This window comes from Sorex araneus, chromosome 1 (assembly GCF_027595985.1).
Source record: "Sorex araneus isolate mSorAra2 chromosome 1, mSorAra2.pri, whole genome shotgun sequence".
NCBI lineage: Eukaryota > Metazoa > Chordata > Mammalia > Eulipotyphla > Soricidae > Sorex > Sorex araneus.
Genome location: NC_073302.1, coordinates 2523848 through 2550888, shown reverse-complemented (window position 1 = coordinate 2550888; position 27041 = coordinate 2523848). Strand labels below are relative to the sequence as shown.

The window sequence follows — 27041 nt, the reverse complement described above, 5'->3', positions numbered from 1 at the left end:
CATGCAAGGCAAACGTCCTCCAGCCCCCACAAAGTACCTTCTGCACAGAGCACTGAGCCCCGCGTCTCTCGGAGAGGAGGTGGGCACGGGGTCGGCCCGGGCCAGGAGCCCGCGGGGGAAACAGCCCCGAGATGGGCAGAGCTGCTGGCTCCCCTCCGACGCCTTCTGCCACTCCTGCAAACAGGGCTCCTGCCTCAGTGTTCCCGCCCACCTGGGGACCCTCTGCCAGCCCGGCAGAGGGGCCTGGGCGGGATCAGGCTCTGCCCGACGCCGGCAGGACCTTGGTGCGGATTTAGCCGTTACACTTTTGTCATCTTCGACGGTGACATCGGTCTTAGTGGACTCTGGTCGTGGGGTCCAGGGGCCCGGGACCCCCCGAGCACGATGGCAGGCAGCTCGCCAGCAGGAGGCCCTCAGAGCCGGACACAGCCGCGCGTTTGGTGCACGGCCGTGCCTGTGAGTGTGAGGCGTGCCAGGCCGGCCCCTCGCCCCCCAGAGACCTCAGCCTGGCAGGGCCTGCAGCCCAGATATCGGCACAACCCCAGGGCCTCAGATTCTGACCTGACCATCTAGACAGGACTTCTCTTTGGGGGCCACACCCGGCGATGTCGGGGCTCACGCCTGGCTCTGCACTCTGGGAGCACTGCTGGTGGTGCTCGGGGGGACCCAATGCGGTACTGGACATGGCACCCGGGCCACCACACAAGGTAAGCGCCTTGCCCAGCCCCCAGCTGCCCCCACGGGGTCAGCGTCTGAGCGACTGAGCTGGGACCGCGTCCTTCCACGAGAAGCATCTCCCCAGGAGCAGAGACCCCCATGGCTGCACCTCACTGGCTCCGCCCACCTAAGGCAGCTCTCGCTGCGGCGAGCGGGTGGCCAGACGCGGCAGGTGCGGAGTGCCCGGCACAAGAGCCTGCCCCCAGGGGCGCCGTGTAACCGGGGGGCAGCAAGCTAGAGGGACAGTTACAGGCAAACGCAGGGCAGGCGCAAAGCCACGGCCCCTCAGGCCCGGGGTCGGGAACAGGGTCTGGGCCATGAATGAGCTTCCTGCAGGCCAGCCCCCCGCCAGGCTGCAACCCCCCCCACGGAGCCGGAGTCAGGGCCCCCGGCAGGCAGGTGGGCTTGGCCCGGCTCAGCACAGCCACCTCCTACCTAAGGGTCGACGCACCCCGACGGGTTCCCATGACAACGTGCAGTGCCCAAGACCTGACTGCCCCACACCAGCCAGGCCCTTGGTCTAGGTCAGTCGTTCAGTCGCTGCCGCGCGGGAGGGTGCCAGTGTGGACGGGCTCGGAGCCTAGAGAAGCGGACCCACCTCCTCGGAGAGCCCCAGAGACCAGCCTGGGGGAGGGGCTGCCAGCGGCACAGCCGAAGGGGCAGCAAAGGCCATGCCACGTGCCTCACCCTCGGCACAAACGAGCATGCGCGGGCCTCAGGGTCTGTACATCAGGCCACGGGTGTCGGGGTGGATTCACACACCAGCCATGAGCTCACGGGCCTCGAGGTGGATTCATACATCAAGCCATGAGCGTTGGGGTTGGATCATACATCAGGCCACGAGTGTTGGGGTTGGATCATACATCAGGCCACGAGGGTCAGGGTTGGATCATACATCAGGCCACGAGGATCGGGGTTGGATCATACACCAGGCCATGAGGTCGGGGTTGGATCATACATCAGGCCACGAGGGTCGGGGTTGGATCATACACCAGGCCATGAGGTCGGGGTTGGATCATACACCAGGCCACGAGTGTCGGGGTGGATTCACACACCAGCCATGAGCTCACAGGCCTCGGGGTGGATTCATACACCAGGCCACGAGGTCGGGGTGGATTCATACATCAGGCCACGAGGGTTGGGGTTGGATCATACACCAGGCCACGAGGTCGGGGTTGGATCATACATCAGGCCACGAGGGTCGGGGTTGGATCATACATCAGGCCACGAGGATCGGGGTTGGATCATACACCAGGCCATGAGGTCGGGGTTGGATCATACATCAGGCCACGAGGGTCGGGGTTGGATCATACACCAGGCCATGAGGTCGGGGTTGGATCATACACCAGGCCACGAGTGTCGGGGTGGATTCATATACCAGCCATGAGCTCACAGGCCTCGGGGTGGATTCATACATCAAGCCATGAGCGTTGGGGTTGGATCATACATCAGGCCACGAGTGTCGGGGGGGATTCTTACATCAGGCCACGAGTGTCGAGGGGGATTCTTACATCAGGCCACGAGTGTCGGGGGGGATTCTTACATCAGGCCACGAGTGTCGGGGGGGATTCTTACATCAGGCCACGAGTGTCGGGGGGGATTCTTACATCAGGCCACGAGTGTCGGGGGGGATTCTTACATCAGGCCACGAGTGTTGGGGGGGATTCTTACATCAGGCCACGAGTGTTGGGGGGGATTCTTACATCAGGCCACGAGTGTCGGGGGGGATTCTATATCGGGCCACAAGCGCACGGGCCTCGGGGTGGTTCTGCACATCAGGGCCAGCGAAAGACCAATGATGACAGATGATGCGGCAGAAGTGGGGCAGAGACCAGGTTTGTTCCCGGCGCCTCAGGGCATGCTGAGCACTGCCACGTTCAGCCCAGAGACGCGAGCACAGCCAGGTGGTCCTGATGGTCCCGGCAGCACCACGTCCCTGGGGCAGAGCACATAACTGTGACTGGGGTGGCCAAGAATCAGCGGGAGGGGACCGAGCCCCGCCGCACCACTTGGGGGTGCCCTGCACATCCCCTACTGCCGCCGAGAGACCCCAGTGTCAGGGCAGAGACGCACAGAGCCACGTCCACGTGTCTGTCCCACGACCGTCACTGTATGTCACGCCTGTGGACAGCGGTTGACCACGAGAGGCTGGGACGGGGGCTGGTGTCAGACACTCCGGAGAGGGTGTATCTGACACCAGCGCCTGCGCCCCTGCAGGCAGGCTGGGGAGCCCACCTTCTCCGGGAACCCCTGAAAAACGGGGAGCCCTGGACGCGTATGGGCACACCCAGGCCACCGGCCCTCTGCAGCACACAGGCCAGAGCGGCCTTGCGGGGTGCAGGACCCCCATGCGCCAGCCTCCCCCCTGCCCCCTGTATGGGAGCTTTGTCCCCCCGGCCAGGTGAGCCCCCCGCCGGCCCGTGGGACCCCCCTCCAGGCGGCCACAGCGCAGGGAAGGAGAGCAGGCAGGAACCCCGCGGGCACAGCCACCAGCGCCCCCCTCAGCCCACCCACGGGGCCCAGGGCAGCGCTGGGCCATCCCCGGCCACGGCGTCCCCAGGCCACACTTGGCGCTGGCGGGTGTGGGGAGCCGGCAGGGGTGGGGGGACGCGGGGAGGAAGGCCCGAAGTGGCCACTTCCGCTCCGAGCAGAGACAATACGAGGAAGCCTGGCCCTGGAGAAGGTTCCAGAGGGAGTTCGGCGCTCGAGCACACAAAGGGCAGCCTGAGAACCGGCCCTGGGCCTCCCCCCCCCAACCTGCCCCCCTCGGGAACCTCGGGCCGCCCCAGGGCAGCCGCCCACGGGAGGCGTCGCCCCGCCAGGACACCGTGCAGGCACTCACCAGGGCCAGGGGCGCCGAGAGGGTCGCCAACAAAACTGACTCGGGCAGAGGGAGGCCCCCCGCCCCGTTCACAGCAGGGGTCCCTTCCCCTTCGGCATCTCCTCTCCTCTGCAGGGCAGGGAAGGGAGGGCTGGGGCAAGCAGGAGACTCAGGGAGGGAAGTGGGGTACAGATCATGGACTGAGGCAGGGGTGTGGGGAGGAGGGCAGGGGGCGCAGTGCCCAGCTCAAAGGTGCTCTGGAACTAGGGCGTGTGGGGAGGACGGGCCAAGTGGCACCTCCGCAGAGTCTCAGGCCGGGGCAGGCGGGCTCGGGTGCCAGGTCAGGGGCGGGAGCGGAGGGCAGAGGAGTCTGCCCTACACGCAGTCGGCCCCTGGTCCCCGAGCACTGCCTGTAATGATCCCTGAGCACAGAGTCAGGAGTCCGGCTGAGCACAGCTGGGTGTTTTGCACGGACCCGAGTCCCAGCGCAGATGCTGCTTTCCGGGTCTGTGTGGCGAGAGTAAGGGGGCAGCAGCCCTGCGTGGCCCCGGGCTCCCCCCGGCTGGGGGCTGCTCCCCCACCCCTCCCGCCCCGCCTCCCCCCTCCCCCCGAGTCACTTTGTTTCGTGTCTGTTTCTATCGTTACAGAACCTTCCACTGGTCTCTGTAGACAGGATTTTTTTTTCGTTTTTGTAAAGTTGTTCACGCTGTTTCTGGGATCACGGGCACCAGGCAGCAGCCGTGACCCCGGTCCCCCGAGACCCCGCCCCCTATCCGTGACCCCGCTCCCCACCGTGACCCTGACCACTCCCCACAGGCCAGCCAGGTCCACCACGCGGTCGCCCCTCACGGTGTACGGCCTCCGTCCCTCCCACCTTTCTGCGGGGGGCAGGGGTGCTGGGGCCACACCCGCAGTGCCCATACTCCTGGCTCTGTGCTCGCAGGGAGCCCTGGCGGTGCCCGACCAGAGTGTGCGGCACACAGGATCTCAGTCCCGGCACCGCCTCTGGGCCGTCCACCTGGATGGAGCCAGGCTCCTCGCAGCCTCAGTCCTTCCTACGGCAACGGGGCACGGGGTCTCGGCCAGCCCAGCCCAGCCCGCCCGTCCTGCCACCACGTCCCCCGCACGCAGGCCAGAGGTGGCACAGCTCCGGGGCTCGCCTCGCCGTGGACGCGCGGCCCAGCCCGGGCGAGAGGGCAGCCCTGGCCAAGCCCGCTGCCGGCTCCGCGAGCTGCTTCTGCAGGGACTCCTGCAGTGCTCAGCCGAGCCCCCCTGGTGTCCGCCCTTCAGACCAGCCCTGGAGGAGCGACGGTGGCCCCGCCAGGCTCAGTGGACGGTGCTGACCGTCTGACCGCCCGTGACGACTCCCCCACCCACACGCCCTCCCTGCCCCGACCGCCGTCCACCACACGCCGGCCCCACTCCCGGCAACTGGGGGATGCCGCCCCCACCCCCAAGCTCATGGGGGGTCTGGGCTGGTTTATGATGCCCCCGCCCGCCCCCCAGACTGCAGACAGCCGGGGTGCGGGACCCCAGCTGCCAGCGAGAGCAAGGCTCCGTGGCCCCCCTGGCTGACACGCGCTCCTCTTTGCCGCGGAGCTTCTGAAGTGAGGCCGCGCTGTCTTACTGCCCTGTTCTGTTAGGGGCCACACCGGCAGTGCCCGGGGGCCACTCCCGGCAGGAACTCAGGGGGCCCCTGCAGTGCTGGGGACCAAACCCAGATGGCCACGGGCCCGACAAGCACCCGACCGCTTCTATCTCTCCAGCCCCTTCACTTTTACTTTATGGGGGGGTGCTCATAACCCCCCCACCAATGTGTCCCATTCTCCCAACGGCTCCACAGCTGCGAGAGCGGCACTGCCCGTGACGTCAGAGAACCACAGGGACCCAGATACGGCCCCGGGCGGCTCCTTCCACCCCCACGTCCACATGCTGGCCTTGGCCTGAGCGGGACAGGGTCTGCCCGGGCTGTGGGCAGCGCGGTGGGGACCACGGGCCTGGCTCAGGGACCGGGGTTCTGCGGGGGGCAGAGGCGCTGTGCGAGATGAGCTCAGGGCGTGAGTATGCGCCCGGTGCCACGGGCAAGCCGAGGCAGGAGGACAAATTGGTGCGGTTATGCTAATGGCCTGCGGCTCCAGGGCGGGGCGAGGAACGAAAGTGAAAAGGGGGGCTGGTGACTCCCGTGCCAGCGGCTCCGACGGGGGGGGGGGGGGGGCGCCCCCCCCTCACATCACCCCGGGGAAGGGGGCGGGCCCAGCCCAAGGTCACTGGGACAGTATTTCTGAGTCGCCTTATCTGAGCCCTGACTTCACCTGCGAGACTGAGGGCGGAGGCTCGGGACTCCATGGCCAGCAGCCCTGCACGCGCGTCCATCTCACCCGGGAGGGGGCCTGGGCCAGCCCCAAGTGGCCGCTGTGGCCGGGGCCACGCCCGGCAGTGCTCAGGGCTGACTCCTGGGCCTGCACTCAGGGACGGCCCGGACCACACTCAGGTCAGCGACCGTGAGGCGCGCGCCCTCCCCGCCACCCGGCTCGGGCCCGGCCACTGCCGTGTGACACGACACCGGCAGACGCAGCTTCACCTGTGCGGGCCCTGAGGGAGGCCGGGGGAGTCGCTGAGGGGCGGTCCCCGCCCACAGGCCCAGGCCCCCTGCACACGGTGCCTGGGTGCAGCACAGTCCCTGGGCCCAGCTCCCAACCCAGCACCGCACAGTGCCGAGGGCCTCTGGGCGTGGCCGGCCCGGCCCCGGCTCCTGCCGGCGGCATGGAGCTGAAATGAGGCGCCGTCGGCTCCTGCCGGGAACCTGCTCCCGGGGGCCGACCCGGACCGGCCTGGCCCCTGGAACTCGGCTTTCTTGGAGGGAAACCCCATGCACGAGGGAAGGGCGTCCGCCAGGACCCCTGCTTCTGGGCAGCTCGTCCACGGCACGAGCGTGCGGCAACACGGCTCTCGAGAGGAGGAGCTGGTCAGCGTCAAGGGTGCGGGCGGGCGGGCAGCAGGGGCGGAGGGACAGGGCTCGCTGGGGGCCGCCGGGCAGACGCGCTCCATCACACACACGAGGAACTGAGGCTTCGGCCGGCCCAGGGTCCTAGGCCCAAATCCAGGGCCCGCGCTCCCGTACTGCCCACTGGAGGCTGGGCCACCTCTCCCCTGCAGGGCAGACCGGCATGGCGGGAGCACAGGCAGGGCCGGGCAGTCGGCGGGATGGACGGCGGCTCCCCAGGGCCCAGCACCGCTGACCGCAGCCCCAGCCCGGGAAGGGGCCCGGCACCCGGCGAGCACTGGGTCAGGGCTGCACCAGGGGAGGGGACAGGGGAGGCGATGGGTGGGTGGGGGATGAGGGAGTGGGGGGTGGACTCAGCAGATGGACGGGGGAGGGCGGGCGGCACCTGCTCAGGGCTCCCCCGAGCCCTCGTCTGGAGCAGAGACCCGGCCGGGCCACCGGCTCTCCGTGAGGAGCGGGAGCGGCTGGCCCATCTGCAGGCCAGCTCCGGCCACGGGCGCCCGCAGAGGCTGGGGGGGCCCAGGGGGATTCCCGACGGGCCAGCAGGGGACCACGAGCCCCGGCACGGCCGAGCGCGGGGCCGAGACGTGGAGAGGGGAGGGGGGAAGGCGGCGAGAGCGACCCTGTGCCCCACCCCCGCGACCTCCCCCTGCTGCCCTGCCCGGGGGTCACTTTCCTCGGGCCAGCAGCCCGTGGAGCCCAGGAACGCCCGGGACACACCAACACTCTCGGGAACCCGCCGAGCGCGACAGGAGCGCGGCAGGAAACGGGACGCTCCCATCAGCGTTGGGGGACCGTGGAGGTTCCACCGTGACGCCGACGACGCCCCGAAGGCCACCGGACCAGGCGCCGCTGCAGCCCAGGCTCCAGACCGTGGGCAGAGGGCGCCACACTCGGGCCCCCTGGCGGGCACACCAACATACCCCCAGTCAGGGCAGCCAGGCCCACCAGCCCTGCCAGGGACCGCCCGGAGATGGCCGCGGAGCCCACGTGCCGGGGGCAGGCCAGCGCCTGGCACCAGCACACGCGGGTCTGAGGCCACCGCACGTCTGTCCCCGGAGGGGAGAGGCCAGCCGTGCCCGTGCACGACCGGCCGTCCACTCACCGCCCGGCGGGTCGTGAATGCGCCCATTCTTCACAGCGGGGCCTGAATGCCCGGGGCCACCTGCAGCGCCCACCCCAGCCCGTCTCTCACACAGCCCTGCCCTGGAGTGAGAGCCGACACCCCCGCCTGGCCCCGGCCCCCCGCCCCGCCAGCCCTCCGCAGCCAGTGAAGGCTCCGCCGCCCGGGGCCAGCGCCCAGGATCTGCTCCACGGCCAACACAGGGCAGGTTCCTGACCCAGGACTCACCCCACCAAGAAACCAGGGGCGTGGGGCTGCCGGCACCAAGGCAGGACGCCGTCCCTCCCAGCAGGGCCGGGGCCTCAGGGCCCAGTGCCCACCCTCCCAGCTCAGCCGAGGCGCCAGGGGCAAGGGATGAACTCGCCAGAACAGGGACCCAAGGCCCCCAGCAGCCCCCAGCCTGGCCCCTCCACACGCGCAGGACGCCTGGCTGGGCCTGGCGCTGCAGGGGGGCCCGGCCCAGGCACGTGGCCCTCCTCAGGGCCCAGCAGAGGCCTGGACACTGTCTGGACACCGTGAGCGCCCAGCAGCCGCCGTGTCTGTGGTCAGAAACCCTCGTCCTGCCGGGGCCCGTGAGCTGGAGCTGGGTCTGGGCGCTGGCCCCGGACACTGTCCACTCCTCGGCGGCAGGGGGCAGCGAGAACGGGCTTCTGAGCCAACCCATGTGCGGGTCAGGCCCACGGGGACCCCCTGCCCGCGGAGGAAGCGGGTGCAGACGGCAGAGGGGGGGCAGGTCCAGCAAAGGGGCCCCGGCGGGCTCCGAACTGTGCCCCGGTATTCCCGGAAACTCTCGCCGGCTCTGACCCTGCCGCTGGTGCCCCCCTCGGCCCTGCGCCATCCCGAGACCACGACAACGGGACAGCCGGGCCCTGTGGCGTACTTGGGGTCATTTCTCCGCACGCTCCCAGGTGCCCGGCCCCTCCAGCCTCCTCCCAGGGCCCCCGCGACCAGGACACCACGGCCACGGCGCGCGGCTCCTGGCGTGGCCATCACAGCCACCCCTGGCGGAGGTGACAGCCGCGGTGGCACTCATTCCGAAACCGTCTCGGTTCCTCTCTGCCGGGTCAGACGGAGACGGAGAAGCAGGAACCGGGGCGCAGGCTGCGCCGAGGCGCCCAGCCTTAAAGGGAACAGGCGCCGGGCCCGGCCGGGAGCACAGGCTGGGCAGAGCCCGGGGCAGTGACCCGCGGGTCACCTGCACCCTTGGCCCCGGCTGCCCTCGGCACATGTTGAAGCCCGAGACGCCCAGTCGTCCGCGCTGGACTCTGACCCAGGGGACCCGCCCTGGGCTGCCCGGTGTTGGCCAACACGGAGGCACTGCGACTCCGGCGGCCAGCGGCAGGGCAGCGCGAGACTGTCACCAGGACCGACACCCCAGGGGCGGGGAGACGCCCCGCGGGGCTCAGCGCTGGCCTGGAGGGCTGTCACCCGGGGTCAGAGCGGAGGTGAGGTCGCCTGCCCAGTCATGGCCCTGCCCTGCGCCTGCAGGGCACGTCCACAGCTCCTTCCCCCTAACAGCGCCAGAACCCCAACCCCAGGGCCCTGGGCTCAGGCGGAGTCACCGCGCGGCCACTCTCCACAGTCCGCAGGGTGCAAGGGGCGTGGCGTGGACAGACAGGGACAACTGCAGGGTAAACTCGGGCGCAGGCAGCAGGCCACGCGGGAGGCCGAGCCGGCAGCTGGCCGACGAGGCGCCCCGTCCAGCGCCTGTGCAACGAGCCCCCTCGCCGCCCCCAGGTCCCCCAGGCCCCCCTGGCCCGCCCACCACGCCCGTGTGCACCCCCCATCCCAGTGCCCCACACACTAGCCGAGCCCTGGCCAGGGCTGGGACACCTGCAAGCTGCCCGCTGGCCCCGGTGCCGCCTCAGAGGGACGGGAGAAGCGGAGAACAGTGGGCGCGCGGGGGTCGACCGCACGCTCACGCGAGTACAGGGGGGACAGCGGCCCCAGAGGCGCTGGACTCGGGTCCCGAGGCCCCCGAGAGATTTGTGCGTGAGCTCCTGCTTGCACAGATGATCCCAATGCTCCCCCGGACCGAAGGGGGGTGAGGCTCCTACACACCATCCCATGGGCGGACACGGCCCAGCTGTCCACTTCCGGGCTGCGGCACCCCCTCGGTCCACTCGGTAGGTGGACAGGACAGCCCGGGGGCAGACGAGACGCCCCTGCAGAAGCAGAGAGCCAGGCTGGCTCCCCAGGCCCAGGCGGGGAGATACCCTTGCCCACGCGGGTTCCCACAGTCCTGCTGGGCCCCCCAGGACGAGCCTGGACCCCAGAGCTGCCCCACTGGCCCCCAGCTCCCACCTGCTCCAGGACCAGCTCAGCGCCATCACCCTTGGCACAGGGACTGCAGACAGAGGCGGTGGGCACGCGAGCAGCCCCCCGGGGAGCATGGGGAGAGGATCGGGGACCTGCTCCTGCAAGCACCCCGCAGCTGGGACCCAGGCCGCGGGAAGAGAGAGCACTGGCCCCAGTTCCAGAGAGCCGGGAGAGGACACGTGGCCCGCAGCCAGCGGGCCGGGCGCACTGTCCACTCGGATAAGCGCTCACCTAAGGAGCGCGTCCCCGGGGTGCGCAAATCCAGCACAGAGCAGCCCGGGGAAGGCGGGTCCCACTCAGGGGGTCCCCCGGCCGTCACTCCCAGATGCCCTGTCCCTCTGCTCCTGCCCGCCTGCTGGCCCCACGGCCAGGGACCCCGACACTCCCCCCCACCTGCGCCCCGGCCAGGGCCTGGACGTCCAGGCCGGGGTCAGGCCTGGCTCTCCGGGGCCGACACGTGCTGGGCTCTGCACCGGGCACGGCGGGGCGGGGGGCGCCGGAGCAGGTGCAGCGGGGCCGAGGCTGGCACGAAGACCCCCGGCCTCCTGCCGCCGGGTAGTCAAGAACGGCGGCGGAGAGGTGCCCTCCTCCCGAGCCGGGGGCGGGGGCCGCGCTGGGGGCTGCTCCCGCGCCCCGCGCCCCGCGCGCCGCGCCCGGTCCGGGTCCGGGTCCGGGTCCGAGCAGCAGCCGGAGCCCGGGGCACCGTGGCGTCCGGGGGGCCGCGCCAGGCAGGCCGGGGCACGTGACCGGCCTGTTGCGCCGGTCCGCAGCCCCGGACGTTATTCCCCGGCGGTCCAAGTTTCCCGGCGGCCCGGTTCCGCCTCCCGGGCCCGGGCCCGAGGCCGAGTGCGGGCGCGGCGGGGCGGCGCGCGGGGCCCGGGGGCGCCGGCCCGGCCCGGCCCGGCCCGGAAGCGCCGACCCCTCCCGCGGGGCCCGCGCCCGCTTCCTGCGCCCCGGCCCGGCCGCCCCCCGGCCCGCCCCGCCCGGCGCGGACACGGCGCCCCCCGCGGGCCCGGCCCGGCGCCCCCCCCGAGGGTCCCGGCGCCCCCGCCCGCCCGCCCGCCGCGCACAAAGACGCGCCCCGCCCGCCGCTCACCTGCTTTCTCCAGCCGGCCGGACATCTCCGGGCCGCGGAGGCCGAGGCCGCCGCCCGCCCCCGCCCCGGCCTGCTGCGCTCACGCCCGCGCCGCCATGGCCCGCCGCGCGCCCGGCCGCCGCCGCCGCCGCCGCCGCGCCACAGCGCCCCCCGCCGGGCCCGCCCGCCCGCGCGCCCCGCCGGCCCGCGCCCGCGAGCGGCGCCCCCTGGCGGCCCGGAGTCCCCGCGCCGCCCCGCCCGCCGCGCCCCGCCCCGCCCCCGCCCCCGCCCCGCCCCGCCCGCGCACCTGCCCGCCCCGAGCCCCGCGGCCTCTCGCCGCGCAGGGAGGGGGTGGCCGCCCCCAGACCCCGGCCTCCCTGCCCGCGCCGGCCCAGGGCAAGGCGGGGCTGGACCCACCCGGAACCGGCGCTGCCTGACCTCGCGGACGCGCCGGCCGAGGAAGGACCCCGGGCCTCCCCCACACACACACCCCACCCCGCCCCTCCCCCGCCTACACTCAGCACCCCGGTGGCAGGGACCCATCTGGCCGGGACTCGGGTCCCAGCAGGCAGGCCCAGGCGCTCCGTGCCAAGGTCTGAGCCTGCCCGCGAGAGCACAGTGACCCCGTGAGGATCCAGTCCTCCAGCCCGGAGTGAGGGCAGAGGCGAGGGGGAGGGGCGCCTTTCTAGCACGGGCACGGGTCCGGGTTCAGGGACAGTCGTGGGTTTTGTGTGCCTGTTTGGGGGGCCAGCCCCGGCGGGGGGGGTGGAGCTACTTACACTCACTGCTCAGGGCTCGCTCCTGGCGGCGCCCTGGGGATTTGAACCCAGGTCTCTAACATGCAAAGCATGCACCCCAGTCCTTTAAGCCATCTCTCAGCCCCAAAGTCCTAGAGGCTGGGGACTGGATAGTACAGAGGGTAAGTCACTTGCCTTGCACACAGGCCTACCCAGGTTCCATCCCTGACACCCCATATGCCTGCCAGGAGTAATCCCTGAGCAGAGCCAGTTACTGCCCAAAGTCCTAGACGTAAGAGCTAAAGGTCCTGGGGCTGGGGTGACAGTTCAGTGGATGGGCGCTTGCCCTGTTGACCCGGGTTTGATCCTGGCAACACCTATGGACCCCTGAGCGCCATCAGGAGTAATTCCTGAGTGCAGAGCCAGGAGTGACCTCTGAGCATCACTGGGTGTGGCCCCGCCCACTCCCCCCCCCCCCCCCCCCCGCAAAAAAAGAAAAAGCAGGCAATGGAGCCTGAACAATAGCACAGCAGGTAGGGCATTGGCCTTGCACGTGGCTGACCAGATTCAATCCCCAGCACCACCAGGAGTGATTCCTGAGCGCAGAGACAGGAGGAACCCCTGAGCATCGCTGGATGTGACCCCAAAAAAGAAAAAAAAAACAGACAAGAGTTAAAGGTCCCAGGGGCTGGAGTGATAGCACAGCGGGTAGGGCGTTTGCCTTGCACGCAGCTGACCCGGGTTCAAATCCCAGCAACCCATGTGGTCCCCTGAGCACCGCCAGGAGTGATTCCTGAGTGCAGAGCCAGGTGTGACCCAAAAAGCAAAAAAAAAAAAAAAAAAAGAAGAGTTAAAGGTCCCAGACACCAGGAGGAAAACAAAAGAACAAAAACAAACAAAAGTGAAAAGGTCCCACAGGCACCAGGAGGAGGTGTCAGTCTGGCGAAAACATGTGTGATCAATCCTTCCCACCAAAGACGGGAGTTGAGGTTAAATCAGAATGCAAATTACCGACACTGTCAGTCATATGTTCTGCCCTTTCCTGGCCCCAGCCCACTGCTCTCGGCCTGAGAGGGACGGCGAAGGGGTAACAGAACTACCCTCCCCCTCCTTGGACTGGGGAAGCTGAATAACCTGATGCTGGGACAAGCCGGGGAAGCAGAGATGCGACAGGCAGAGGAGAGGCAGGGGGCACTGCCAGAGAGTTCTACGGGCATCACTCCACTGGCTCTGCAACTGACCACTGGCCCCCAAGCTCCAGGGTCGCCCACCCCCGCCCCCGCAAGCAGAAAAGGCAAAGCCACAGCTAACCAATGCCTTCCTGACGGTCAGTCGCTCTGAATCCCAGTGGTGCTGCCCAGCCCTCCCGGAAGCTGCATCACCAGGAAAAACTGGCCCGTGGCCCCAAACCCTGTCCCCAGCACTGACACAACCGCCTCCAGCCTCCAGGCCTCTGCAGGAAGACGGTGCTTTTTACTTTTAATCTGGGGGTGCAGGGGTGTCTGGGTTACACCTGCGGCTCTGTGCCCAGGGGTCACTCCTGGTGGCTGCTGGGGATGGAACCCGGGTCAGCCACATGCAAGACAAGTGCCCTACCCGCCGCACTATCGCTCTGGCCCCAGAAGGCAGCATTTTGGACCCACACGCTGGATGCAAAGTAAGAGCTGGCTGGACAAATGGTAGGCCCCGCTAGGGGCTCCGGGAACAGACCCAACGCAGTGAAAAAATCCCGAGATAAAAACGATGAGGGATTCCAACAGTGAAGCCCCTGACCCACAGGACTGGTCCGGGAGCTCGTCTGATGGAAGGGATTAGGAACCACCAAACCAGCTCACGAGAGTGGGACGATGTCTTGGAGTTTTGCTCTTCCCATCTGGAAAATCTCTCTGGAGAGCATCCCTCTTTCCCATTTTTTTTTCTTTCTGGGTCACACCCGGCAATGCACAGGGGTTCCTCCTGGCTCTGCACTCAGGAATCACTCCTGGCGGTGCTTAGGGGACCATATGGGATTCTGCGGATCAAACCTGGGTTGGCCACGTGTGAGGCAAACGCCCTCCCCGCTGTACTATCACTCCAGCCCTGAGAGCATCCCTCTTCCTGGCTGATTCCTAGACACCTGTCACCTCCTCATTAGACTGGCATTTCTCGGGGGGACCCAACAGCCCCCTGGAGCCAGCTCCCTAAAGAAGCCGGGGCAGAAGAAACATCTCAGTGGTGGTTGACACAAAAGAGGAATTTGATGGGGGCTGGAGCAACAGCACAGCGGGGAGGGCATTTGCCTCGCACGCGGCTGACCCGGGTTCGATTCCCAGCATCCCATATGTTCCCCTGAGCACTGCCAGGGGTAATTCCTGAGTGCAGAGCCAGGAGTAACCCCTGTGCATCGCCGGGTGTGATCCAAAAAGCAAAAAAAAAAAAAAAAAAAAGAGGAATTTGATGGAGACTGGAACAGCAACCGAGGGTCCCTCAGGGACTTACTGAAACAGGGGCACTGCCCCCCTGTGCCCGAGACCCCTGTGGTCTCTCTTGAACGCAGACGGGCCTCCTGCCAGCTTCACCACCCCCCACCCCCCGGCTCCAAAAGATGCATGGCAGACTCTGATGAAGCAAGTCTGGGGCGCATGCCTATCTCTGGGCCAGTGCTGCAGACAAGGGGGCCGGGCCTGGGAACTGTGCCAATTGCAAGAATGTTCTAGAACACTGAAGGCCATTGGCCCAGCAACCAGGAGCTGTTGCTCAACCCTCTTGGCTGCAGACAGCAGAGAGCCCGAGACCTTCCCTTTTCTGCCTCGTGCCACGCGCCTCCATCCATTCAGGAAGGCGCCACCTCCAACAGCCCAGCCCTGCACACCTCCCACCGGGCCCCCGAGGAGTTCACGCCGAGGTTGATGGATGCGTCTCTGTCATCCCTAAGGGGGGCAGGCCTCGCCAGGGCCGTCAGGGATGAAATTCAGAGCCCTTGCCCTTTTTTTTTTTCCTTTTTGGGTCACACCCGGTGATGCTCAGGGGTTACTCCTGGCTCTGCACTCAGGAATTACCCCTGGCGGTGCTCAGGGGACCATATGGGATGCTGGGGATCGAACCCGGGTCGGCCGCGTGCGAGGCAAACACCCTCCCCGCTGTGCTATCGCTCCAGCCCCAAAGGGCCCCTGCTTTTGCCAGGCTTCTCCGGGAGAAGCAGGTGGCGAACACTTGGGACGGCCAAGTACGGGTGGTGCCCGCGGGCTCTGGGCTCAGGCCCTCGCGCTGTCAGGTTGGTGGGCCCGGGAAGGGCTGGAGGGTCTCGAGCTCCAAGGTGGGTGCTGGGCTCTGCGCCTGGGAAGGGCCCTGGCCTAGTGTCGCGGCTGGCTGGGCCTGGGAAGCCAGTTCTCTGGGACCCACAAGACGTCTTTGTTTGTGCTTTGGAGCCACACCCTGCCGAGCTCAGGGTTTATTCCTGACTCTGCTCAGGGCTCACTCCTGGCGGGGCTCGGGGAACCGCATGGCGCTGGGCGTCGAACACATGCAGACTGTGTGCAAGGCAGGCTGTACCCCTCTGGGTCAACAAGGCTTTTAAGATGTCAAAATGTCCTAAGATGCAGAAAAATAAAGAATGCTGCAGAGGCACTATGTCTCCCAAAGGGGATGGCACAGCACCCTGTGGGGGGCACTGGGGAGGCCCGGGCGGGGTGATAGGAGCTTGGGGTGCAAGGGAGGAGAGGCTCTTTCTAGTTCTCCGAATACACCACATGGCCCAGGGGTGTGGGAGGGATTTGAGGGGGCTGGAGCCTTCTTGATGTGGGGTTCTTTCCTGAAAGGTCCCAGGGCCAGAGAGGTGTGCAGGGGTTAAGCTTTGACACAGCTGGTCCTAGTTCCATGCCCAGCATTGCATAGCCCCCCCCCAAGCCTCACCAGGAGTGATTACCGAGCACAGAGCTAGAAGCAAACCCGAGTACCAAAAGGAGAGGCTGGGGCTGGAGTGATAGCACAGCGGATAGTGCATTTGCCTTGCACCCGGCTGACCCAGGTTCGATTCCCAGCATCCCATATGGTCCCCTGAGCATCACCAGGGGTAATTCCTGAGTGCAGAGCCAGGAGTGACCCCTGTGCATCGTTGGGTGTGACCCCCCCAAAAAAAAAAGCCAAAAGGAGAGGCTTACAAAATAAATAAATAATAAAAATTAAAAGAAAGGGTGCCAGGGCTGGAGCAATAGCACAGCGGGTAGGACATTTGCCTTGCATGCGGCCGACCCGGGTCCAAATCCCAGCATCCCATAGGGTCCCCTGAGCACCGCCAGGAGTAATTCCTGAGTGCAGAGCCAGGAGTAACCCCTGTGCATCGCCAGGTGTGACCCAAAAAGCAAAAAAAAAAAAAAAAAAAAAAGGTGCCAGTGCAAGCCCCCCTCCCCCCGCTCTTATAGACATCATCCAGAGACTGAACCCCAGGAATTCTCTGAGGCTGGGGCTCGCGGGCTCGGCGCAGCGTGGGTCAGTCCTCGGTGGCCGCCCGGGAGCGGGAGAGGAGGTGATCTCGTGAGGGACATGTCGTGGGCACGGGGCATGTCCGGCTCCCTGTGCTCCACGGCCGCTTTGTCTCCGTCATCCTGGGGGCTGGGGCTCGCGATCCAGGTCGGCTTGGTCCCGGGTTACCATTACAGCTTGGCAAGAAGTGAAGAGCACAGGGGTCTCCCCTAGACACGACGCCCCACGGCCTGACCCCCCAGGTCCACCGACCTGGGCCACTTCTTCCATCCACAGAACAGCCCGCTAAGATTCTGGACCAAACCTGAGCTCCAGGAGAGTGGATGTGATTGGGCCAGCTCCAGGGACCGCCCAGGAGGATCGATGTGATTGGGCCAGCTGCAGGGACCGCCCAGGAGAGTCGATGGATGTGATTGGGCCAGCTGCAGGGACCGCCCAGGAGAGTCGATGTGATTGGGCCAGCTCCAGGGACCGCCCAGGAGAGTCAATGTGATTGGGCCAGCTCCAGGGACCGCCCAGGAGAGATGATATGATTGGGCCAGCTCCAGGGACGGCCAGGGGAGACGGTGTGATTGCGCTAGCTGCAGGGGGCGTGGGGAGGTGCACAGATGGGCCTGTTGCACCTGTGCGTCGCCTTCTCAGCCACTCCCTGAGTGCGCAGCCCCAGGTTCCCCAAGAGGAAGTGGCCAGCGGGCTCCGGGCCCACAGGGTTGGTTTGGGGGCTTCCCGGCAGAGCTCAGCCCGCCCAGCCCGAGCCCGCGGTGCCGGGGATTACCCAGGACGCCCCCGCAGTGCTCCGGAGAAGGTGCGGCGCTGGCCGGATCCCGGGGCAGCCCCTCACCCGCCCACCTTCGCCCTCGCCTACCCCACCACGGTCTACAGCTGCGCCCCCTCGCCTGGTCCCGGACGGGCCCCACAGTCCGCCCCCACTTGATCTGGACTTGGGTGTGGGTGTGGAGGGAACAGAAGAGGACCCTGAGTGCTCCCCAGGCAGTGCTTGGGGGCTGGGGGCTCTCAGACCCCAGCTAAGCCCCCCAAGGGGCCGTGAGGAGGAAGCTGCCAGCAGGGGCCCATCCTGCTCAGGTGCCAATTCTCCGTTCACTGGCGCCCCGCCCAAGGCCTAGCAAGGGAGATGGGGGACTTTTCTTTTTCTTTTGCGACACACCCAGGGATGCTCAGGGGTTCCTCCTGGCTCTGCACTCAGGAGTTACTCCCGCGGTGCTTGGGGATGTGTGCATATGTGATGCCCGGGATTGAACCCGGGTCGGCCACGCGCAAGGCACACGCCCTCCCCGCTGTGCTGTCGCTCCGCCCCCGAGATGGGGGACTCTAAGTGGCATCACGACTTCCTTTTCCTGAGATCTTACTGAGCGCGGGGGGCTGCCTCGTCCTCTCCTTGCCCAGGACCCACAGGGAAGGGCGGGGCTCTGAGCTGGCGCCAGTGCCGGGAAAGGGGGGCTCCGGCTGCAGGCAGCTGCGACAGGTAGGGGCGGGCGTTTGGGCCACCCGGCCACGGTGCCGAGGTGGCCCTTCCCCAGCAGCCGGGGGGGGGGGGGGGGCCGCCAGCGGTGGTCTGCTCTGCCCAGGGGTCTGGGTCTCGTGCACAGAGCTGGGCACCCAGGCCTGTTGGAGAGTCACAGAATGTGGCCACGGCCTCGGGGGTCCTCTTGCGGGCGTTTCCTCGAACCAGCCGGTCACGTGCAGGCAGCCTGTTGAGTGAGGAGGCGGTGGGTGCGAGAATTGTGGCAGAGTGGTGAGCAATGAGCGTGTGCATGCACACACATGCACGCACACACGTGCACACACATGCACACTCATGTGCACGCATATGCACTTGCCTCCCTCTTGTTCCTAGTGAATGTTTAGAATTCTCAGAGCCATTCGCTCCACTGTTTTGTTTGTCTGGGAGCACTCGGTGCTCCAGGTGTCTCCAAGCAGTGCTCAGGGAACTGTGTCGTGCTGGGAATCAAGTCTTGGGCCCCCCACTCAGAGCATGGACCCCCGCCCTTGGAGCCCCCACCCGGCCCCGTTAATCTTTTTTTGTTTTTTAAATATTTTTTTTTTATTTTTTTTTTATCTTTTTTGTTGTTGTTTTGGGTCACACCCGGCGATGCACAGGGGTTACTCCTGGCTCTGCACTAAGGAATTACTCCTGGCTGTGCTCGGGGGACCATATGGGATGCTGGGAATTGAACCCGGGTCAGCCGCATGCAAGGCAAATGCCCTACCCTCTGGGCTATTGCTCCAGCCCCTGTTTTTTAACTATTTTTAAATTTAATTTTATTATTATACAATTGTTCACAGCGATTTATTACATTCAGTATTCTAACAGCAATCCCACCACCATTACACTTTCCCACCTCCATTATTTCTTATTTTCCCAACCACTGCCCAAGCCTGCCCCAATAGCAGACCCGAAATGATATATATTGCTTGTTATGATTACTTAGCTAAAAATGAGCAAAAAAGATTTCCTTAGAAGAGTGTTCAAATAAAAGGGGGGGGAGCTGGAGCGACAGCACAGCGGGGAGGGCGTTTGCCTTGCACTCGACTGACCCGGGTTCGATCCCCAGCATCCCATATGCTCCCCTGAGCACCGCCAGGAGTAATTCCTGAGTGCAGAGCCAGGAATAACCCCTGAGCATCGCCTGGTGTGACCCAAAAAGCAAAAAAAAAAAAAAAAAACGAAGAGAGTGTGTGAAGATTTTTGTGTCTCACCCTGGAGCCATTAGCCCTGGTATGAGAGAGTGCTGACATGTTGCTGCAGGTTAAGCCTCGTGTGCTTATATTTTCTTAGTAGAGACGGGGTGCCTTCTACTTTACACCCCGTCCGATGTGGTTTGCTACGCCTGGCCTATCAGTGGTTTAGAGGATGCACGCTCCAGGAACTCTGAAATTTTGATGGGGTGATACAGCCGGGGTTAAATTTTTTACTGGATGGAGCCTTGGAGTCCGGAAGCCTCTCTGCAGCCCTTTCTTCGGAGATTTATTCATGAGTCTCTGGATCCCGGCCGGTTAATGAGCTTATTGGGCCTGGAGGCAGCTCATGGGCGTGACGGCCGGCCGGGCTCCCGGAAGCAGCGGTGCTCAGAGGCTGTTTACTTGGGGGGGTCACTCACCCCTGACCGTGTGGGGGCTGAACCCCGATCTCAGCACGCTGAACTTGCTCTCTCGCCTCGCCTGTTGTTTCTTGTTATTTTATGTTTTGTAAAGTAGCGTACCATGGTTTAACAGATTTTTTTTTGGGGGGGCTGCATATTGGGGCCACACCCAGCAGTGCTCAGGGCTCACTCCTGGCTCTGTGATCAGGCGACCGGAGCGGGTGCCGGGGCTCGAACCAGGTGGGCCATGGAAGGCACCCTCCGCACTGCACTATCGCTCCGGCCCCTCGGTTTACATGTATTGTCAAGCACAGACAATACATGCCATCTCACACACACGCACACATGCACGCACGCACACATGCACGCACGCACACACGCACACACACACACACGCACGCACACACACGCATGCACGCACACACTCTCACATGCACACACAGCACAGATGCACAGAGGATGTCCCCTTTCACCCATGCGCAGGGGCACGAGGGCACGCGCCAGGGGGTCCCCGTCCCCACGAGCCCGCCCGCGCGCACAGTCCCGGCTGGAGGGCGCAGAACGCTCTGGCCGGGCGCCCAGTGGCGGACGCCCTCCCGGCGGCGGCTCTGTGCGGGTCCCAGGCCACAGGATGTAGCTGATCGCGACCGCCACCTCCAGGCCGGCCCCCCGGCGCCTCCCAGCCCCAGCTCGGCCCCGCTTCCTTCCTGCGCCGGCCCGGGAGGCGGGTGGGACGCCCGCGCCCTGATTGGCTGCCTGAGCCTCAAGCCCCGCCTCTGGGCGAGAAGCCGAGCTCGCTGGGCGCCGGCCTCTGCCGCCCCCTGCTGCCCGCGGCCTGCACTTGCCGCTCCACTGCGCCCGGCGTCCCTCCTGGAGGGACACACCAGGACACACACACATAAGGACACGCCACATCGGCGACAGGCGGGGGTCCCGCTGGCCGTAGCTCTGGCCGCAGTGCACACCGGGCCGCAGCATCTGGGCGTGTGTAACTGCATCTGGCTCGTTTTCACACGCGCAGACGGACGCCGCCTTTGCCAGCCCCCGCCACACACGTGCGTGCGCCGACCTGGTACTTTTGTGTCTGCTGCCGCGGAAAGGACCCTGGCCCGCCCGGCTGGGCACGCGCCCACCAGCTGCACACTGCGTTGCCCGAGAATTCCCATTGCCCGCTCCTTTGGGGGCGGGGGGCTCCCACCTTAGGAATAGGGAGGGTCGCTTCTGGCAGTGCTCAGGGGGCCGTGCGGAGCTGGGGCTGGAACCCGGGCCCCTGCGTGCAAAGCCTGCGCTCAGCCCGCGACTCCTCTCTCCGCCCACCAGCTGACGGTGCCCAGGGCCCCGCGTTTTAGAAAAGCAGCGAAACGAGCGGCTTCGGGCGCCCCGAGGGCCGTGGCAGCGACACGACACACCTTTTCCCTTTCCTGTGAAGCAGCAGCAACAGAAAAACACAAGAATAGGGGCTGCAGCGACAGCACAGCGGGGAGGGCATTTGCCTTGCACGCGGCCGACCTGGGTTCGATTCCCAGCATCCCATAAGGTCCCCTGAGCACCACCAGGGGTGATTCCTGAGTGCAGAGCCAGGAGTGACCCCTGTGCATCGCCGGGTGTGACCCAAAAAGCAAAAAAAAAAAAAACCAAAAAAAAAAAACAAGAATAAGAGTCTCCGCGGTGGGGAGTGAGGTGGGGCGGCTCGTGACCCTGCGGGGCCCTGAGGGAGGGGCCTCACAGCTGTCCTGGTGAAACCCACTGGGTCACCGTGCTGGGAGCCCCCTCCCCATCCAGGAGCTGCACTTGAGAGTTGGGGACACCGGCTATCGCCCCAGGGGAGGAACTGGGGGGGCTCCTGTGTAAGCCTCACCGCGGGGGGCGGGACAGAGTGCATCCTGGCTGCCTGCTCGGAGGAAGCGGCCTCAAGGGCGTGGTTACCGTGCCCACTTCCTCCAACACCTGCAGCCGCCCGGGTGCAGGGGCAGAGAGGCTAGGGCGGCAGGCCCGCTCCCTCGGTTCATGTGGAATCAGGATGCGCCCTGGAAGCGCCCCTCTCCCCGCACTGGGCACTTGGAGCTGGGCTCGCTCCGGCCATGCGCTGCTGTCTCCCTGCTCATCCGTGTTGCTGCAAAACGACTGACCGCAGGCCTTACTGGCTGGGCTCAGAGCAGCCTTTGCGGGCCAGGACGGCTTATCTGGTGGCCGGGGGGCTCACAGCTCTCCCCAGGGCTCCAGACCGCTCCACGTGCCCTCCCTCTCTCACGGGGAGCACCGGGCAAGAAACCTTCGCGCATGGCACCTGGTCACCGCGAGGCAGGGCACGACCGGGCCGGTCAAAGCCACCCCTGGAACTACTGAGAAACTTCCATCACGACGCCCTGTTGGTCAAAACTTCCATGTCCCGGGGTTGGAGTGTTTGCCTTGCACGCAGCCGACCCGGGTTCGATGCTCGGCATCCCATATGGCCCCCTGAGCATCTTTTTTTTTTTTTTTTTTTGCTTTTTGGGTCACACCCAGCGATGCACAGGGGTTACTCCTGGCTCTGCACTCAGGAATTACTCCTGGCGGTGCTCAGGGGACCATATGGGATGCTGGGACTCGAACCCGGGTCAGCCACATGCAAGGCAAACGCCCCACCTGCTGTGCTATTGCTCCAGCCCCCCCTGAGCATCTTAAGGAGTGATCCCAGAGAGCAGAGCCAGGCGTAACCCCTGAGCAAACCCATCGGTGGGTTTGCTCCCCTGCCCCACTTAAAAATAAAAAAACCCTCCTATCTCAGCTTTCTATTGGTCAGACATTCCACCGCTGCATCTCCTGCATCGCTGGTCAAACCTTCCGTCCCTGCTGTGCTATTGGCCAAATGTTCCGGCCCTGCATCCTATTGGCCAATCAGTCGCTGCCATTCTATTGGTCAAACTGTCCATTCTGCACCCTGCAAACCTTTCATTCCTGTATTCTATTGGTCAAAGCAGACAACGTCCAGATTCAAAGGGTAGGAAAAAGACCTGGCCTCTTTCTCCTGTGTGTTGTGTGTGTGTGTGTGTGTGTGTGTGTTGTGGAGGGGCATAGATAATAAAGCAGTGACTTGTGCATGACTCAGCTCTGATATGCTCTCAGTAATTCCACAAGTGTGTCTCTTTGCATTTGTGGGTTCTTGCCGATGTGTCAAGGAGAAATCATGGCACTGGGAACAAGTGCGGCCACATGTTTCCTGCAGATGTGTTTGGTGCCTCTTGGTGGCGGCCGGCCAAGCTGTCTACAGCGGACCACGTGGAAGGAAAGCCGATTGGAGGAGCATGTGCAGGAGCCTGACCCCCGTGTGCAAGGCTCCAGCCCATCTGCTGGCCTGCCCTGTCTCCAGCTGCCATGCCCTCCTCTGATCCTCGGCCATCTGGTTGGCAGTTCACACTCAGGTGTCCAAACCCATCTTTGTACCCTAACCCTCTTTTCACAAATTTCCAACCAGGAATAGCGCCACTTGGCTCGTGTGGCCCCGGTCGGAAGCCTGGTGGCCACCTCACCCCTGTTTACTGCCAAAGCTGTGCTTTCCGTGAGCACAGTCAAGTGTGGCCAAAACAAAACAAAACATACTATCTTCCTTCCTCCCTCCCTTCCTTCCTTCCCACTGTCCTTCCCTCCTTCCTTCCTTTGTTCCTTTTTGTCCCACACTTGGCTGACTCCTGGCTCTGCCCTCAGGGATCACTGTTGGTGGGCTCAGGGGATCATATGGGGTGCTGGGGATTAAACCTGGGTGGGCAGCGTGCAAGACAAGCACCTACACACAGTACCATCACTCCAGAACCTCCTGCTTTATTTTTCTTAATATTGCGTGATGCGGGGCTGGACCAACAGTACCACAGGGAGGGAGGGCACTTGCCTGGCACGAGGCTGACCTAAGTTCGATCCCCGGCACCCCAGATGGTCCCCCAAGCCCCGGCAGAGCCAGGAGTAAGTCTTGAGCACAGCTAGTGTGACCCCCCAAAACAACAACCACAAAAGATGGTGTGATGCTCTGAGTGGACCCTCAGACGTTCTGGTCCGTGATGAACCGTATCTCTGACGCACAAGCCCTAAGTGCGTAGCCGGCGGCACCATGTTGATTGTGCAGTTTGCTCTGTGACATTCACGCAAGGACAAAAGCACTTCCCGAAGCGTCGCTCAGCGAGTGTCCCCGTTAGTCCACACCCTGCTTTGTGCCCTGTTCCGCGCTGATGTCACTGGGGGCTGCTGCCACCTGCTGGCTGCCGGGAATAGTGCAGCTGCCGTGCGCCTGCGTCCCGCTTTCAGCGTGAACTTGCCGGACCCTGGGGCTAATTCTTCCCTTTGGAGGGGTTTCCACAGGCCCACCCTATTTTCCACCACACTCCGTCTCTCCCGCTTTCGGAGGACTGCGTGCCCGCCGGGTGTGCAGCTGCCTACTCTGGACAGCTGACCAACTCTTTTCCGTTCTGTCCCGCAGTCGCCCTGTCCCCCAGTCCACGCAAATGGCCCCCTGGGTCCTCTCGACGAACCCGACAGAGAGTGCACAGCCTGGTTGTCACCCAGGGACCCTTGTCCAATGCCAAGTATTTTTTTTTTGGGGGGGAGGTCACACCTGGCTCTGCACTCAGGAATTACCCCTGGCGGTGCTCAGGGGACCATATGGGATGCTGGGAATTGAATCTGGGTCATCTACGTGCAAAGCAAACACCCTACCCGCTGTGCTATTACTCCAGCCCCCAAGTTGTTTGTTTGTTTGTTTTTGTCTTTTTGGGTCACACCAGGAGATGCTCAGGGGTTCCTCCTGTCTTTGAACTCAGTAATTACTCCTGGCCGTGCTCAGGGTACCATATGGGATGCCAGGGATCAAATCTGGGTCGTCCCTGTGCAAGGCAAACGCCCTCCCTGCTGTACTATCACTCCAGCCCCACTGAGACTGCTTAGGGGAGCTCGCACCCGGCGATGCTCAGGGGTTACTCCCGACTCTGCATTCAGGAATCATTTCTGGCAGTGCTCAGGGAGCCATATGGGTCCAAACAGCCAGCAACCCAACCTGGGTCAGCCGTGTGCAAGGCAAGTGGCTCACCCACTGTACTATCCCCCCCCCTCCCCTGAGATTTTTTTTTTTTTTTTTTGCTTTTTGGGTCACACCAGGCGATGCACAGGGGTTACTCCTGGCTCTGCACTCAGGAATCACTCCTGGCAGTGCTCAGGGGAGCATATGGGATGCTGGGGATCGAACCCAGGTCGGCCGCATGCAAGGCAAACGCCCTCCCCGCTGTGCTATCGCTCCAGCCCCTCCCCTGAGATTTTTTGTCCCCTGGTTTGGCTTATACGAAGGCACCTGTTTGCTCTCTCACGCTTTTGCAGCCGACAGAAACTAGAAAGGAGACAAAAAGGGCCAGCTCAGCCCCAAGCCCACTATTTTGGGACCACCACTGTCCCCACGAGTGTCAGGGAGCCCTTCAGACCTGATCCCCAGCTTCAGTCCCTCGGAGCACTGACCCACTGAGCATCCTGCTGGCTCTCTTGGGGCTGAGTTGTGTGAACAAAGTCAAAATTGTGTATTGTGGGGTCTCCAGGTCCGGCATCTGTAGAATCAAATCATTATGGAGGTGCACGGGGTTGCCAGCAGCTAAAGACCAAACAGAGGCGGAGCGTGATGCCGGGGGCACGGTGCTTGCCTTGCATGCAGCCGGCCCTGGTTTGATCCCCAGCACCTCGCCCGATCCCCTGAGCACTGTCAGGAGTGATCCCTGACCACAGAGACTGGAGTAAGTCCTGAGCATCGCCGGATGTGGCCCAAAACCCAAACCAAAACAAAAAGACAAAGTCGAAGGGAAGTATGTCTAAGGACACGGCGGGCCCGCGGGTCAGTACAGCTGGGCCGCTGCCTGCCTTGCCCTTGGCTGACCTGGTTCAGTCCCAGCACCCCCTTGGGTACCCTGAGCACCACCAGGAATAAACCCTGAGTACTGCAAGGTGTGGGTCCCAGTCCCCCCCCCAAAAAAAAAAAAAAACCCTCACCAAAACTTAAAGGCAAATCAGCAGGTACCCACCAGTTTTTCCATCTGGGTACCTGCATCTTGATTGCATCAAAGTAAACACAAAGTGATAGCACAACAGGTAGGGCTTTTGCCTTGCACATGGCCAACCCGGGTTCGATCCCCGGCATCCCATAGAGTCCCCCAAGCACCGCCAGGAGTGATTCCTGAGTGCAGAGCCAGGAGGAACCCCTGAGCATCGCTGGGTGTGACCCAAAAAGGGGGGGGGAATAAACACTGAACTGTCAATGTTATATAATATAGTTATAACTAATACTATGTTTCAACTCTAGTGGATATTCCAACTGGGATCTTGCAACATTGTTATCCCTGGGGAGACCCATGGAGACCTAAACATTAGTATTATGTAATATGCATATAGACAATAGTATGTATCGGGGAGGCAGGAAGACGGCGGTCCCGTCCCGGCAGCTGCGCTCTCGCCGGACCGCGTCGCCGCCGCCGCGGGGTGGCTCGAGTGGCGGCGCTCAGAAGGCGGTGGAGGAACCCTCTTTCACGACTTCCATGGAATGGGACACCCAGGTGGTGAAAGGATGGTCGCTGCTCGGCCCCTCGGGGCTGAGGCCCGAGGAGCCGCCGTCCGGCGCGGCTGCCGTGGTGGCTGCAGCCCGAGCGGAGCGCGGTGTTCCAGTGCGCGCGCTGCCACGCGGTGCTCGCCGACTCGGTGCACCTCGCCTGGAATCTGACTGCCACCCTGGGCGCTGTGGTCTTCTCCAGAGTCACCAACAACGTGGTTTTGGAAGAGCCCTTTTTAGTGGGCATCGATGGCTTGCTCAAAGGCAGCACTTACAACCTTTTATTCTGTTGTTCCTGTGAAGTTCCAGTTGGCTTTCATCTATATTCAACCCATGCTGCCATGGCTGCCTTAAGAGGCCACTTTTGCCTTTCCAGTGACAAAATGATGTGCTATCTCTTGTCAACAAAAGCCACAGTGCCTGCGTCCAAGATGGAGATTCACAATGTCCCTCTCGAACAGAAGGTGTTGGAGCTGAAAGAGAAGATAATGTTAACTCATGTCCACTTAAGTTCACTGATGAAGATTCCAAAAGACAAGGCTCCTGCTAAGTCCAAGACAGAAAACTGACCCAGGATCAAGAGCTTGAGTATGAGGGTCAGGACACTGCTGTCTGTCCTTTTGGCTGGAACCACTATCTTCCAGTAAATCGTGAAAATGACCAACACAAAGGGAAAGAAGAGGGGCACCTGCTACACGTTCTCTAAATCTTTTAGAAAGCATGGAGTTCCTTTGGCAAAGTTCATGCAGATATATAAGGATGGTGATATCGTAGACATAAAGGGAATGGGCACTGTCCAAAAAAGAATGCCCCACAGATGTAGCAGGGCAGAGCTAGAAGGGTCTACAGTGTTACCTAGCATGCTGTTGGCATTGTCGTTAACAAACAAGTCAAGAACAAGATTCTTGCCAAGAGAATTAATATTCATATTGTGCTTTATTAAGCACTCTAAGAGTTGAGACGACTTTCTGAAATGGGTGAAGGAAAATGGTCAGAAAAACAAGGAAGCCAAAGAGACATGGGTTCAACTGAAGCGCCAGCTTGCTCCATTCAGAGAAGCACATTTTGTAAGAACCAGTGGGAAGGAGCCTGAGCTGCTGAAGCCCATTCCCTAGGAACTCATGGCAGGAGAAGTG

The 27041-nt window shown here is 63.9% G+C and overlaps 2 protein-coding genes across 2 annotated transcripts in view; one reads left to right on the top strand and one right to left on the bottom strand.

Moving 5' to 3' along the window:
- The window catches only part of RAPGEF1 (Rap guanine nucleotide exchange factor 1), a 57543-nt gene extending 46328 nt beyond the window's left edge, over positions 1-11215 (bottom strand). The window contains exon 1 of the mRNA XM_055140189.1: positions 11081-11215. Within this exon, the coding sequence (XP_054996164.1) occupies positions 11081-11105 (25 nt within the window). The 5' untranslated portion in view covers positions 11106-11215. The remainder of the gene's footprint in view (positions 1-11080) is intronic.
- A 14544-nt stretch (positions 11216-25759) lies between these two features.
- On the top strand, positions 25760-26759 carry LOC101559071 (protein Mis18-beta-like). Its single transcript, XM_055124073.1, is given in 2 exon segments — positions 25760-25971; positions 25973-26759. Coding segments are annotated over 2 exon segments (714 nt in total). The 3' UTR covers positions 26475-26759.
- Positions 26760-27041: the final 282 nt, after the last annotated feature.